This window comes from Mchenga conophoros, linkage group LG22 (genome assembly GCF_057382185.1).
Source record: "Mchenga conophoros isolate Kocher_MC1m ecotype Shallow Benthic linkage group LG22, M_conophoros_male_GT1.1, whole genome shotgun sequence".
Taxonomy (NCBI): domain Eukaryota; kingdom Metazoa; phylum Chordata; class Actinopteri; order Cichliformes; family Cichlidae; genus Mchenga; species Mchenga conophoros.
The window spans coordinates 34895115-34908289 of NC_140546.1; the positions used below are offsets into that span (position 1 = coordinate 34895115).

Consider the following 13175-nt stretch of genomic DNA (forward strand, 5'->3'; position numbering starts at 1 on the left):
AGTTAGTTTCTGCTACTAAATATTCTAATTCTGTTAAAAGATCACCTGAAAAAAGTTGTTTTCCGCCGAGCTGCTGAACAATATTCCAGACGTGATCTGGTTTAAAAGTCTACCTACAGGTTATAACAGACAAAGGGGCATCAATCCTTATCCCTGTGGGGAAAACACAAATGAAACATCCTGTTGTTGTCTAGTGCAGGTGATTCTTTTAACTGTCTTTCTTTGGCTACAGTTCTTATAGGGGGAAAATGAATGGATAGATGAGACAATAAAACACCAATAAAAATGTTTGCTACAGCTGTAAGAACCTCCACTAGCCTGGAGGGGAAGGTATCCCCTACACAATAAAGCAAAGTAAAGGCTGCTGTTTAAAATAGATATTCATCACTGACTAATGCCTCTGTTGTTAGGGAGTTCCTGTTTGCAGTAAACCTGACTATAAAATGGGAGGCCTTTAAAGCTTTCCTGAGAGGGCAAATGATCAGTTTTACAAGCTTTAAACATAAAGCATCCAGGATGGAACTGGTCCATTTGGAGAAAAAGATGAAAGATATTGAGGAAGAGATATTTATATCCAAATCTAATGCTCTAATTCTAGAGTTAAATAAACTCAGAGCTAAATTTAATATTTTGTCATTAAATAAAGCTACTAAAAGTTTACTAAGACTGAAACAGTCATATTATGAACAGGGTGAAAAAGCAAGTAAAATACTGGCTTGGTGTATTAAACAGGCTCAGGCTGAAAGAACAGATGAAGGACAGATCACAGCTGATCCTAAACATATTAATGACTCTTTTTCTACTTTTTATAAACAGCTATACACAACTGAGCATTTAAAGTAATTTTCATCAAAACAAATAGTTTTTTTGGATCAGCTGCATTTTCCTAGACTACCAGAAAACGATATGGATGAACTAGAGCTTAATATAACAGTAGAAGAAATTACTAATGCTATAAGGAACATGAAAGGGGGCAAAACTCCTGGACCTGACGCAATACCAATAGAAATATTTAAAATATTTAAAGATAAATGAATCCAGCCTTTATTGGATATGTATCAGGAATCATTTGAATCGGGGTCTCTCCCCCCTTCACTTAATGTTGCAACAATTACTTTGTTACTGAAACCTAATAAGCCAGCAACACATTGTAGTTCTTATAGACCAATCTCACTGTTGAATTATGATTGCAAGATACTTTGCAAACTATTAGCTATGAGATTAGAGACACTCTTGCCTAAAATGATTCATTCAGACCAGAACGGCTTTATCCAGGGGAGGCAGGGGTTTCACAATATATGGAGGGTCATGAATATCATTTATGAGAAAAAAGAGACAATGCGTTAATCTCAATGGATGAGGAAAAAGCCTTCGACAGGATCAAATGGCCGTTCTTATTTGAAGTTTTGAAAAAGTTTGGTATTGGAAACAGATTTTTTAAATGGAGTCAGTTGGTGTACTTCAACCCTGAAGCAGAGATTTTAACTAATGGTCTTTTTTCCGCACCATTCAGATTATATCGTGGAACTAGACAAGGGTGCCCCTTGTCACCTCTCTTGTTCACCTTGGCAACTGAGCCTCTTGCAATGACAATTCAGAATCATAAAAACATATCAGGAATTAAAGTAATGTTGACCACCGTATCGCCCCATATGCAGATGATATGATCCTGTTCTGCACTAATTTAAACAAATCAATACCATCCATATTAAGTCTCATTAATACATTTAGTACATTTTCGGGTTATAAAATAAATTCAGATAAATCCGAAATATTATTTTTGAATAAAAATGAACGACAAACTCCTCCAATCAATACTCCTTTTCTGTTATCTGAACATGGGTTTACTTATCTGGGTGTGAAATTAACTCACTCAATTGAAAATATTCTTGCATCCAATTATAATTCCTTAACGACTTCAGTTATTACACTTCTAAACAGATGGATGAAACTACCTATATCTTTAATTGGTCGTATTAATATACTAAAAATGTCAATTTTGCCAAAATATCTTTACCTTTTTCAATCAATACCTCTCTCTCCACCAAACTCTTTCTTCTTAGATTTGCAAAAACTATTCCGAAACTTTATTTGGAATAACAGAAGACCAAGACTCAGAATCTCATTATTATACCTTCCTTATGAAAGAGGGGTTTACAACTTCCAAATTTAAAGTGGTACTTCTGGGCTGCTCAAATCAGAGCGGCAATATTTTATTTTGTTAATGCGCAAATTCCAGTGTTGGTTTCTACGGAGTCTACAGAAATCAAAATTCCTCCTACCTTATATCTTTACTCAGCCGACAGGAAGACACTAAATAAGCAAACTAAGAACCGCTTTTTAAAAACCCTATAATGATCTGGTTTGAAATACATAACTACTTGGGAGAAATGATCCAACTGTCTCGGTTTACTCCGATATTTGGAAATGACAGCTTTCCTCCTGGTAGGGCGGATGCAGGTTTTAAATTTTGAATCGATGAAGGTATGAGAAAGTGTCTGATATATTTAGGAATAATACTCTTATGTCTTTTGAACAACTTAGAAGTACTTTTTCTATTCCTGTCAAACATTTTTTTAAATTTCTTCAATTAAGAAATTTTATCTTAACCACACAAGGTAACAGCTTACAAATCCCCACCTACTCCTTTCTAGAGAGCACAGTTATAAAGCATGTAAATGGGAGAGGCCAAGTTTCTGCATTGTATAAATTATTTATGGAAAATTCCAAAGAATCAACACAGTCTATTTTAGAGGCTTGGAGGAATGATTTGCAAATGGATATATCTGATGATGAGTGCTATAAATCATGCTCCTTGGCCCAGAGTCAGACAATCTCGGCTACTTCAATATAAATGGTTAACAAGACCTGTATTAAGTGTGGAGTGGACAGGGTCACTTTATTTCACTGTATATGGGAATGTCCACATGTGAAAATCTTTTGGGAAAAGGTAATAAATCTGTTGAGTCTGTTGATTCCACTTCATCCTAAAGTATGTATTTTAAATATATACCCGAATAATTTTGTACCTGCTGCAAACAATAGAGCTCTGTTAACGACTGGAGTTTTGGAAACCAAGCGCTGTATTGCTATGTGCTGGAAAAATCAAAAGATATGTGGACTGACATCTATACGATCTATAGAGAAAATAACTTATACATTAAGAAATAAACTGGACAAGTTTTGGGCTGTATGGTCAAAATTCTACAACTTTCTGTAGAACGACCCTTCCTAGGAGAGGCTCTCCTGCTAAGATAACACTAAATGCTACAATGAGGCAAAACCAAAGAAGGACAGCAAATCGAAATCTCTACATCTAGCTAAAATATATAACATGTACTCATATTCACACTATACGAATAATGAGAATACTGTCAGTGTGACAAAATCACTGCTGTTCAAAAAATGTACGGAAAAAATAAGACAACACTTCTCTCCAGAAAGATTAGACAAATGTCACCAGCTGTAGCTCAGGTGTTAGACTGCTTTCTGAATAGTTGCAGCCGAGTTCTTTGTTGCAGATGACAAACATATTTCATGGGAACAAATGAGCTATATTTTGGTCTACAGACTAATCACTGTATTAAACTAAATATGGAGATAACACTATACTATTCACCTTTGTTTATATCTATTCTGCACACTTATAGTTCATACAAAAACATTTATAGTGACAATATGAAGGTTCTTTCTTTGTAGCTGTGAAATCAGGTTTCAGTTAGCAGACTCGCTCCCAGCATTCATCTCCAGCAGTCCAGGCCTCCCCTGATTCTTCCTCTGTTTACCAGTATTTCCAGATGTGTCCTTGTGTCGTGAATCGTTCTGCTGTCTGGTGTAGCGCTTGCATTTGCAGGAGGTCACCACAGTTATCTTGTAGGTCCTCGTGCTCCCATCGTGGCACTGCAGCTGGATCCGCTGGGTCCTGGTTCGATCGATAACACAGCGCCACTCCTGAGCATCGCGGCGGCTCCAGTACCTCCCAGTGTGAGTTCTACCAATCCAGTTGGGCAGCAGCTGAGCTGGCAGACACTCCCCAGCACACACCAGCTCCTTGATAGGGTTGACACTGGTGCACTGGCCATCAGAGATGTACTTCGTGGACCTCAACTCCCTGCAGCCCACCTGGCTCTGGTCTGGCCCTAAGACATGAAAAGTGAGTTACATATATGTGTAGCTTAGATCAGTCTTCTTGTTATTCCAAAGTATGTGTGTGTGTATATATATATATTATTGTTTTTTGTTTTGTTTTAAGTGGGTAGTGGTGGTGGTGGTATAGAAGTGTGAAGTGTAGATTAAAGAACTCTTTCTTCTCCAATGCCATTAGACTTCTAAACACCCGGCAGGAGTGTATTTCCTTGGTCTACCTCAGTTTACGACTGTCTACATTTCTGAGTTTGCACACACATAATTGCACCCTCGCTGTGTCCGCTGCACATACAGTTAATGTAGCATTCAAAATGAACATATATATGCACACACACACACACACACACACACACATCCTCAATATTAAATTTGGGTCAGTTTGAGTCGATCTGCACATTTGAGGTCCATGGTGAAATCAGTGAAATCAGAGTCAGGGGTCCTGCTGGTACTTTCAGGAAGCTAAAAATAGCATCAGAGCTGAATATGAATTTGTAAAATGACAACTGAAATATTTACAACGGTGATGATTTGTCATTAAACTGAAGGTGAAGAATTGGTTTAAACCCAGTTAAAGGAAAACAGCTACTGATATTTCTGTTGTAAAAGAATTTAACATGATTTATAATTCACACCACTAACTGTCCCATGATACCAGTTTATGACGTGTTCATGTTAGTCTGATATTTCCACATTTCTGCACTTCATGACACAGTTTGTCTTTTTTAAATCAGTAGTTTCATATCTGGACCAAGAGTCATGCACATGAAAAGCATTTTGTGATTTAATAATGTATTGTGCATTTCTGTATTTACAAACTGCTGCTGAATTTCTTTTCTTTATTTAGACATTAATAATTATAAATCAATAGTTATTTCATAATTTAACTGTTAATAAAAGAGAACTTTGAAATGAATGTTTCTAAATGGAAAAAGGCATTTACAGAAAAAGACACTCAGCTCTCAATTAAAAAAAAAAGATTTATAAAAAATTCTAAATTTAAATGGCAAACAAATAAGTAAATAGATTCAAACATCGAAATTAGGAAAACAGTTTTTTCCAACATGTAAAATGGCAATTGCATTCTCCTTTTCCCATGAGGTTGTCGTGGTCCTGAGTCTTTTTCTGGACTTATTCATTCCTTTGTAAATATAATTAATTATGAATATGTTGTCCTTCTAGAGCCTCTGAGACTGCTGTTTATAGTTCTTATTTTCATAATGGGAGTGCCCCGTTCATGTCCAGTCTGTCTTGCCTATGTTTTGTTATCATGTTTCCATGTCTGTTTCTCCCCACTGTCCTATCTTGTGTGTCATGTTTGTCCCTGAGTCCTGCAGTTGGGCCACAGCCATACTTGACACAGCTGCTGCTTTAACTATTATATGAGGTACAAGACAAGATTCAAAGATGACTCTTAGTCCTTGGAGAAAAGGAAACACAAATTAGCCATAATTTGTGTTGCCTTGAATTATAAAAGTCATGTTTATAATACTTCTTCTTCCACTTATTGTAAGTGGGCATATGTGCATGTATAGAAGAAAATATCCAGTCTCAGTATTATTTTGTTATAGATTGTGAAGCCTTATATATGCTATCCATCCACTTAAACACAGGAATCCAGAGTTGAATTAAATAAATGTCATGTTATTCTGTTGTGATTATTAACAAGAGGGAGAGTGAGAAGAGACTGATGGGTGAACTCTCTTATATCAGGGCAGGGAGCAGCACTGTGCTATAAATTCATTAAACTATATAAATAGAGCCTGACTTCTTTCACAGAGAAATAAAACAGGCTTTTTTTTCAGTTATAAGTTCCAACTTCAAAATATTTATTTGCTGCACTAAGTGACTTTACTCTGTCTTCCTCACTCTGTCTACTTAGCTTTAGTATTATGAAACTTCTGAGGAGAAGTGTTTGCTGCAGGATTCTAAACCATTTGTATTGTGATTTATGAGCCGTGAACTTTACAGCTTTAGTAATGTAGCCTTTATTAAAGCCACAAAAACAAGTGAGAATTAATTCTACATTCCACGACTGTATTTTGAACTGATGTATCATTGATATCATTAAAAAAGCTCAAAGGTTCCTTATATTTTTTTAAAAGACAGTCATTTTGTTCAGTGTTTTCCAACAGATAACTATGGCTATGTTGGTTGTTACATGTACGAGAACCAACCCGAACTTTATAAACATTTTAACCTAGCTATCACATGGCTTTAGCTACCTAGTGAAAAACCGATTGAACCCGAAGGTATTACTTTCAGCTTTTTAATAATAGTCCACTTTTTAAATGATTAATATTGGTGTGGTCTTATAATACAAAAACCACAACAACAACATTAAAATTTACTGTCACCAGTGAAAATGACAAAATGTCTCCTCCCATCATCAGGTCAGATGTGGGATATCGACAGAATTCCACAGTGCCCTCTAATGTGAGAGTAATAAGCATGTGACAATCGAGCCTACACTATACTGCTGAAAGTATTCCTTTGTCTGCCTCCACATGCATATGAACTTGAGTGATATCCTTCTCTTGATCCACAGGGTTTGAAACGATGCTGGCTCACCCTTTGCAGCTATAACAGTTTATGTTTATGTGCTTATGGAAGTTTTTGACCATTTTTCCAGAAGCTAATTTGTCAGATCAGATTCATGTTGAGAGAGAAGACCTGGCTCACAGTCTCCATTCTAATTCATCCCAAAGGTGTTCTGTCAGGTGTTATATAATCTACAACAGACAGACAGACATTTACAGCATGCACCTGCAAAAATCTCAACACCAGCAGCAAGGATTTCTTTGTTGGTTCAACTATAAATGTCTGTATTGACAACGGGCTTTGGGCTTCACTGTGGATCGTGCACGGCACTGCATGTATTTTAATTACAGTTTTTTAATAAATCCTGCATTCCAGACATGGATATCTTGTAGTTTTTTGTTTTGTAAGATTACTTTTTACCTAGGTTTAAACTGATTGCATCATCATAATACAAATAAATAAATACATAAATAAATAAATATTATTATTCCAAACTAGGATTTTTTCTTTTCAATTTTAGTTGTATTACTGTCACATAATACTTTATGATGTTTTCTATCACATTATTTAATTTTAGCCATTTGGACTCACCATGACGCAGAGAGTCAGAAGGCCGTCTCCCTCTATTCCTCGCCTGGTTTGTGTCTTCATCGGTCGGCGGGTCCTGAGTTTCAGGGACCAGCTGAGGACTTACGGACTCTGTGGCGTTATTTTCAACAGCTGAACTCATGCTCAGCAGCAACAGGAGCGCAAGGAGCCGGAGCGCGCTGACAGAACGAAGCATGACTGCACCTGACGCACCTGATGGATAAGTAACCTGCAGGGCTGTGCTTTATATATCCTCACTGGCAGCGACATTTTATGAATGAGCTGGACACACCTACTTGCACAGCAAGAAAAGAAAAATGCAGGTCGAGAGCCAGAAACCACATGTATTTTTGCAAACTGAATTGGCGCATTTATTCATGATCACACAGGTGTTGGAAACACCAGGATTGCAGAGGTGTACTGTGACATCGGAACTTACCGGACAACGTTTCATTATTCAGCGGAACAAAAATACACAACATGGCCAAAACAAGCATAGAGCTTTTCAGGTTAATGGGTTGAAATATTCTGGAGCGAGTGAGGCAGTTCTGGTAATTATGTGTCCAAAGGACTATGTATGCCACGTGGTTCATTCTGTGAAATTTATTTTGAAATTGAATGTAGCCTAATCTACATGTTTTATGATAAACTAAATGCACAGATCTGTCTCAGCTCATTTGATCTGGACTACAGAGCCATCCCACTGGCGACAAAGACATTTATCTCCACCTAGTGGTGAGTTAAAATTAGGTTTCATGCAAATTTTCAAAGATGTGACAAAAAACCCGAACCCTCACCTCAACCACGAGTGGATCAGATCACTTTGTTATGCTACTGGCAATTTACTGCCATGGTTTGGGTTCAATGAGCAGTTACGGAATGTCAGTATATTTGTTGTGAGTGATCACCTTTATATGGTGGGTGTGCTTTCTCCTTAGTTCGTTATACTTGGAATAAATGCCAAAAAAAAGTTGTACATCTTCATGAGATCAAAAACAAGGGTGAATGAAGCTGCTCGTGTTGCTTTTTCCTGTCTATCCGACCTATAAATGTGATCTGTGTACTCAGTACTGAAACAGGAAGTAAGTGTTTCAGACTTGTTAGTGTAAAACTAAATCGTATTATTCCCTCATTTATGTCATTCAACCACAGTGTAGTTTAAGTAGCACATTTATATAAAGTGGGAAAGCGCTCTTACAGCAGCATTAGACTTTTTTTTTTGTTAACTTTAAAAAAAATTAAGGACATATACAGCAAAGTGAGCTGTATTAATGTTGTTTTGCACCTGCATTATGAAATTATTATATAAAGTAAAGCTAGTGTTTTATTAAGCTCAACTCTTTAATTATTCATATCCATCAGCAGGTACTTGATAAGATCATTTCAAATTTATTTAAACAGTGCCAAATCACAAACAACAGTCACCTCTAAAGTAGGTTGCGACAGCAGAACCAGGCACAAGGAGGCGCAATTTGTTGGGGGTGAAGGGAGGGAGACAGGACAAAAGACATGCTGGGGAAGACAGCCAGGGATTATTAATAACTCATGATTAAATCTAGAGTGGTCTGTAAACACATGGTGAGAGAAAGAAGTGAGAAAAGGAGAAATGCAGCCTAAGTCTACTACAGCATAACTATATATTTAAGCAAAAAAAGAAGAAGGTTTTAGGCCTAATCTTAATCTTAAGTACCAAACATGTCTGTCTTCGGAATCCGAGCTGGGAGCTGGTTCCATAGAAGAGGGTCCTGAAAGCTGAACACTCACTCACTCTCTCTCTGAACACAAGAAAGCCTGCAGTCTGACAGCAAAGTTCTCTATTGATCTGTAATTCTGCAATTATCAGTATATTGTAATTACAATAACATTTTATGGATATCCTTAAAAGGATTAATCCATTAATTTAATGTAAAAACCGATTATTCACTTGGTGTATCAAAAAATGTATTTTTAAACCCAGTTACTAGTTTAATAAAAGTATTTTGACTTTTGTTGAATGGATGAGAAAACATTATTACATTAATTATGGAATAAAATTACAAGAGTTTTCAAATAAACTCACATGATAAAGCCCAATATCATTTTTTCCATAGTAGGCCTTGTGTTTGTCCATATTTTTTTTTCACATGGAACTACATTTTGTTGTTTTTTTTGTAAACTACATACATACAAAATCTGATAAAATAAACATGATTTCATTTTAATTTAAAACTAAAACAACTGTATTTTATTTTATTCTTGCATAAAACAGAGAAATTTTGCGTATTTCAAATTTCTGTATTCTTACGTAATGGAAAATTTGTAATGTGTGTACACTTACACTGTAAAAAAATATTCCGTAGAAAAACGGAAAATGTCCTGGTAATTTTCTGCCAGTATATTTTCTGTTTTTTTACGGAAGTTTGACGGACTTTTCTGTAAATGATAAAACGGAAAATTCTGTAGATTTACAGTATACTCTCTGTACTATTTATGGACATTTCCTTCAGCTATAAAACGGAAAATTCCGTTTATTCATAGTATATTTTCTGTATCATTAACTGATATTTTCCGTTAATAGAAAAATTCAAATTTCTGTTTATATTACTATTTCCAAGCACTTCTTTTCACTGTAACTCATTAAATATAGTTCTTTATATCCTTAAACGTACATTTCTATGCAATTACAACCTAGTACACCATGTGCTCAAAAATTCATAAATTAAAACTTAAATTAATTTGTGCTTTATACACAACAACATTGGTACAGTTAATGTTAAATATTCTTTTATTCTCCTTAACTCAAACACTATACTAAAATATAATGACAGCATCCATCTTGTCATAAAACTACTAAACAGCTGATACATGAACAAAATAACTCACAAGCTTTCAAATTTGAGCATTTTTATTTCCTTGAAATCAGGTTGCCGTCATGTAAATGTGTTTATTTACATTCATTCAAGTGGCTACCAAGTGTTTTCTTCAAACAGGACACCTGACAAACAAAAAATGTCATATTTAACGACATGTTCACATTTAATAATATCCAGAGTACCTTTTAGTTAGAATCACTGCCTTGTGGTAGTTTTGCCTCAGCCAAATGGTTAAGGTGTGGTTTACATCCATGTCTGTCCACTTATGATACAGTATACACATGTAGTCAGTTATAGCCAAACACCTTTGATTACTGAATTACATTACATTACATTCACTTCATTAATGAAGTGAATGTAATTCACATTTGTGTGAACATTTGTCTGAGATGAACTCTTTGGGCTCTTTACCTTACAATATAACATACTTGGGTCAAAATTTGTTGACTGTTTAAGTGGTGCCACATGAATACAACTGAACAGATCTAAAGAAGATGTTCCTGAACATTGGGTTTATTCGAACAGGACGGATGGATAACCACAGGACTTTTCCCCATATGATAACTAAAACACATAATAAATTAAGACAGATTACTGTCCCAAACTTAAAGATAAAAGTGTATTTACGGGACTTGTTTTGTCAGTGAGGAGCAAAGTATAATTAGAAGTGCTTGTTCTGATAAAAAGTTAAACTGTAAACAGCAGCGTAGTGAATAAGGATCTGTGTCCACGAATCCTCAGCAGTGACAACACTTAAACATCATAGTTCAAAATCCTTAATGCACACCTTTTTCTCCACAGTGTTCAAATGCTCTTAGCTGTTTAAGTAGAGGAAAAATGACATATTTCATGACCATTAAATGTTAGACAAGGCTCTGAAAACGAGGTTATGGTTACAAACAAAAACCTCTGCTTGTGCGCACAGACCCTAAATCACAACAAATAAGACAATAGTAAGACAAATTACTACAAAGTCTTATTACCACTCTTCATATAACAGTGTGACAAAGTCCTGAATGCAGCCTGCATGTTAGTACATCAAGGTCCATCTGAGCTTTAAGTAAAATACACACAGCTTTTCCTTGGATTTTCAGAGTTGCTCAGTTCATACAGGAACTGCAGCAGTCGGGGTTAACGTGTCGCTGTGTTGCTCCTCCATCTCAGCCACTGAGACTAGTCGCAATTTATTCTGAGGAAAAAAAGAGAAACAACAAGACATTTTTAAAAAGTTTGTATTTTTATAATTTTTTTTTTACCTAGAACATAAACAACATAAGCAAAAAAAAGGATTAGGGCTGTGCGATATGACGATATATATCAGATTACGATATAAAAATGTCTATCGTTTCATATTATACACTATTCTTTGTTTTGTGGTGTTGCAAAATAAACTGTTTACGGCAATATTTTTGTCATGATTTTGATGGTCACTGTAGTGGCTATATTATTTCTTACAGTTCTCTCTTTCTCTTATACTTACAATAACCACACTATGGACGGACAAGTGACTGTTTTTACGCATACTTTCGTTACCAACAATGACGGTAAAACCAGTGCGTGGCTCCGCCGTCCGCTTGTTTATTTTCCATATAAACCTTTCACAATAAAGCTCAAGTGTCTGTTGAGACTTTTCAAAATAAACTGAAATGATATACATTATTCTCAAACATACAATTTCAGAATATGCATCAAACAAATGACCTCAAATAAAAACATCAAGTAACTATAAATGGCGCTTACAGTCACCACGCAGATGAAGGCACAGAGAATACCAGCATGGCCAGCAAGGATGAGGCAGAACCAGCTAGCTCCAAACAGAAGGACCAGTCAAAAGAAATCGAGGACCTTATTGTTAAACGAGGGGCTACCTCTGTAGCATGGACATGGTTTGGTTATGAAAAGTCTGACACGCCCCAGAAAACTGTACTATGCAAATTATGCCACAAACTGGTCCCCACCACCACTCGAACACGACAAACCTCTTTAACCACCTACACAAGAATCACATGAAAGAGTTTCGAGAGAGTTTACGAATGAAAAGCAAAAAAGAGCTGTCAGGTGCTCAAAATAATCCTTAGGCTCAAACGTTAGAACAGGCTTTTCCTTGCAGCACGCCGTGTAATAAATTACTTATATTTGGCTAAAAGCTTGATATAGACAAGGCATATAGAGCCCCTGCACACCAGCACTGCGCTTACATTATAGTTCAATCAAGAAATAGTTATTATTGATTTATTATTGAATTTTTTTAGTAATCATTATTAGTATTTAGTCACATTAGCACAGTGGGGTGACAAAAATATTCCACATACTAGAAATGCTGCTCGGCATTTCATAAAATACATTTTCAACAAATGTTGGAGTAGAAACACAGTTACAGGGAAAATGTGTCTGTCTGTAAATATTAACTAAACATTTCTATGTGCTACAAAATAGACATAAATGTGCTGAGGTGAAACGATACTTTCAATAATATTACCACTACAGTCTGTTAACCACCGAAATAATCTATGCTGGTCAGCTAGCTAAAAGTCTTTACTTTAGCAGCCCAAATCAGAGGCTAACATTAGCATTTGCTAGCGTCAGCCAGGAAGGTCTGAGGCTTAAACTAGGGTTAGTGTAACTTTTCCTGAAACCCTTTAAAGTGTACAGTAGAGCCAACTGTAAAACACAGGTATTGAAACAGTACTTATTAGAGTCCTAGAATAATTTCTAGGACCATGAAGTTCTCACTTTTCCCAGTTATCCAGTTATCCACATCACAGCTGTGTAATACCCAGAGAGACACAGACAGCTAACTATAATATTTATGAAAACTGGTTCAGCCACTGAAGGGCAAAACTGGTGGTATCACAGTAAAGATTATTTTAACATTAACTAAAATGGGAAGCTTCTTTTGTTAAACCTAAATAACAATTATTTTAAAAACTGAGTCAGCAAAATATTCCTGACTTGTCTGGAGACAGCCGAAACCAGTTAACAAATAAATTAATAATAATAATGGACTGCATTTATATAGCGCTTTTCGGGACCCCTCAAAGCGCTTTACAA

The 13175-nt window shown here is 35.9% G+C and overlaps 1 protein-coding gene across 1 annotated transcript; it reads right to left on the reverse strand.

Annotated features, from left to right (window-relative positions):
• Positions 1 to 3557: 3557 nt before the first annotated feature.
• Positions 3558 to 7468, reverse strand: LOC146549817 (sclerostin domain-containing protein 1-like). Its single transcript, XM_085262444.1, has 2 exons — positions 7276 to 7468; positions 3558 to 4139 (listed from the first exon to the last, which is right to left on the reverse strand). Exons 1-2 carry the CDS (start codon positions 7466 to 7468, stop codon positions 3715 to 3717), a joined length of 618 nt encoding a protein of 205 aa, XP_085118570.1. The 3' UTR covers positions 3558 to 3714.
• Between the last annotated feature and the right edge of the window lie 5707 nt (positions 7469 to 13175).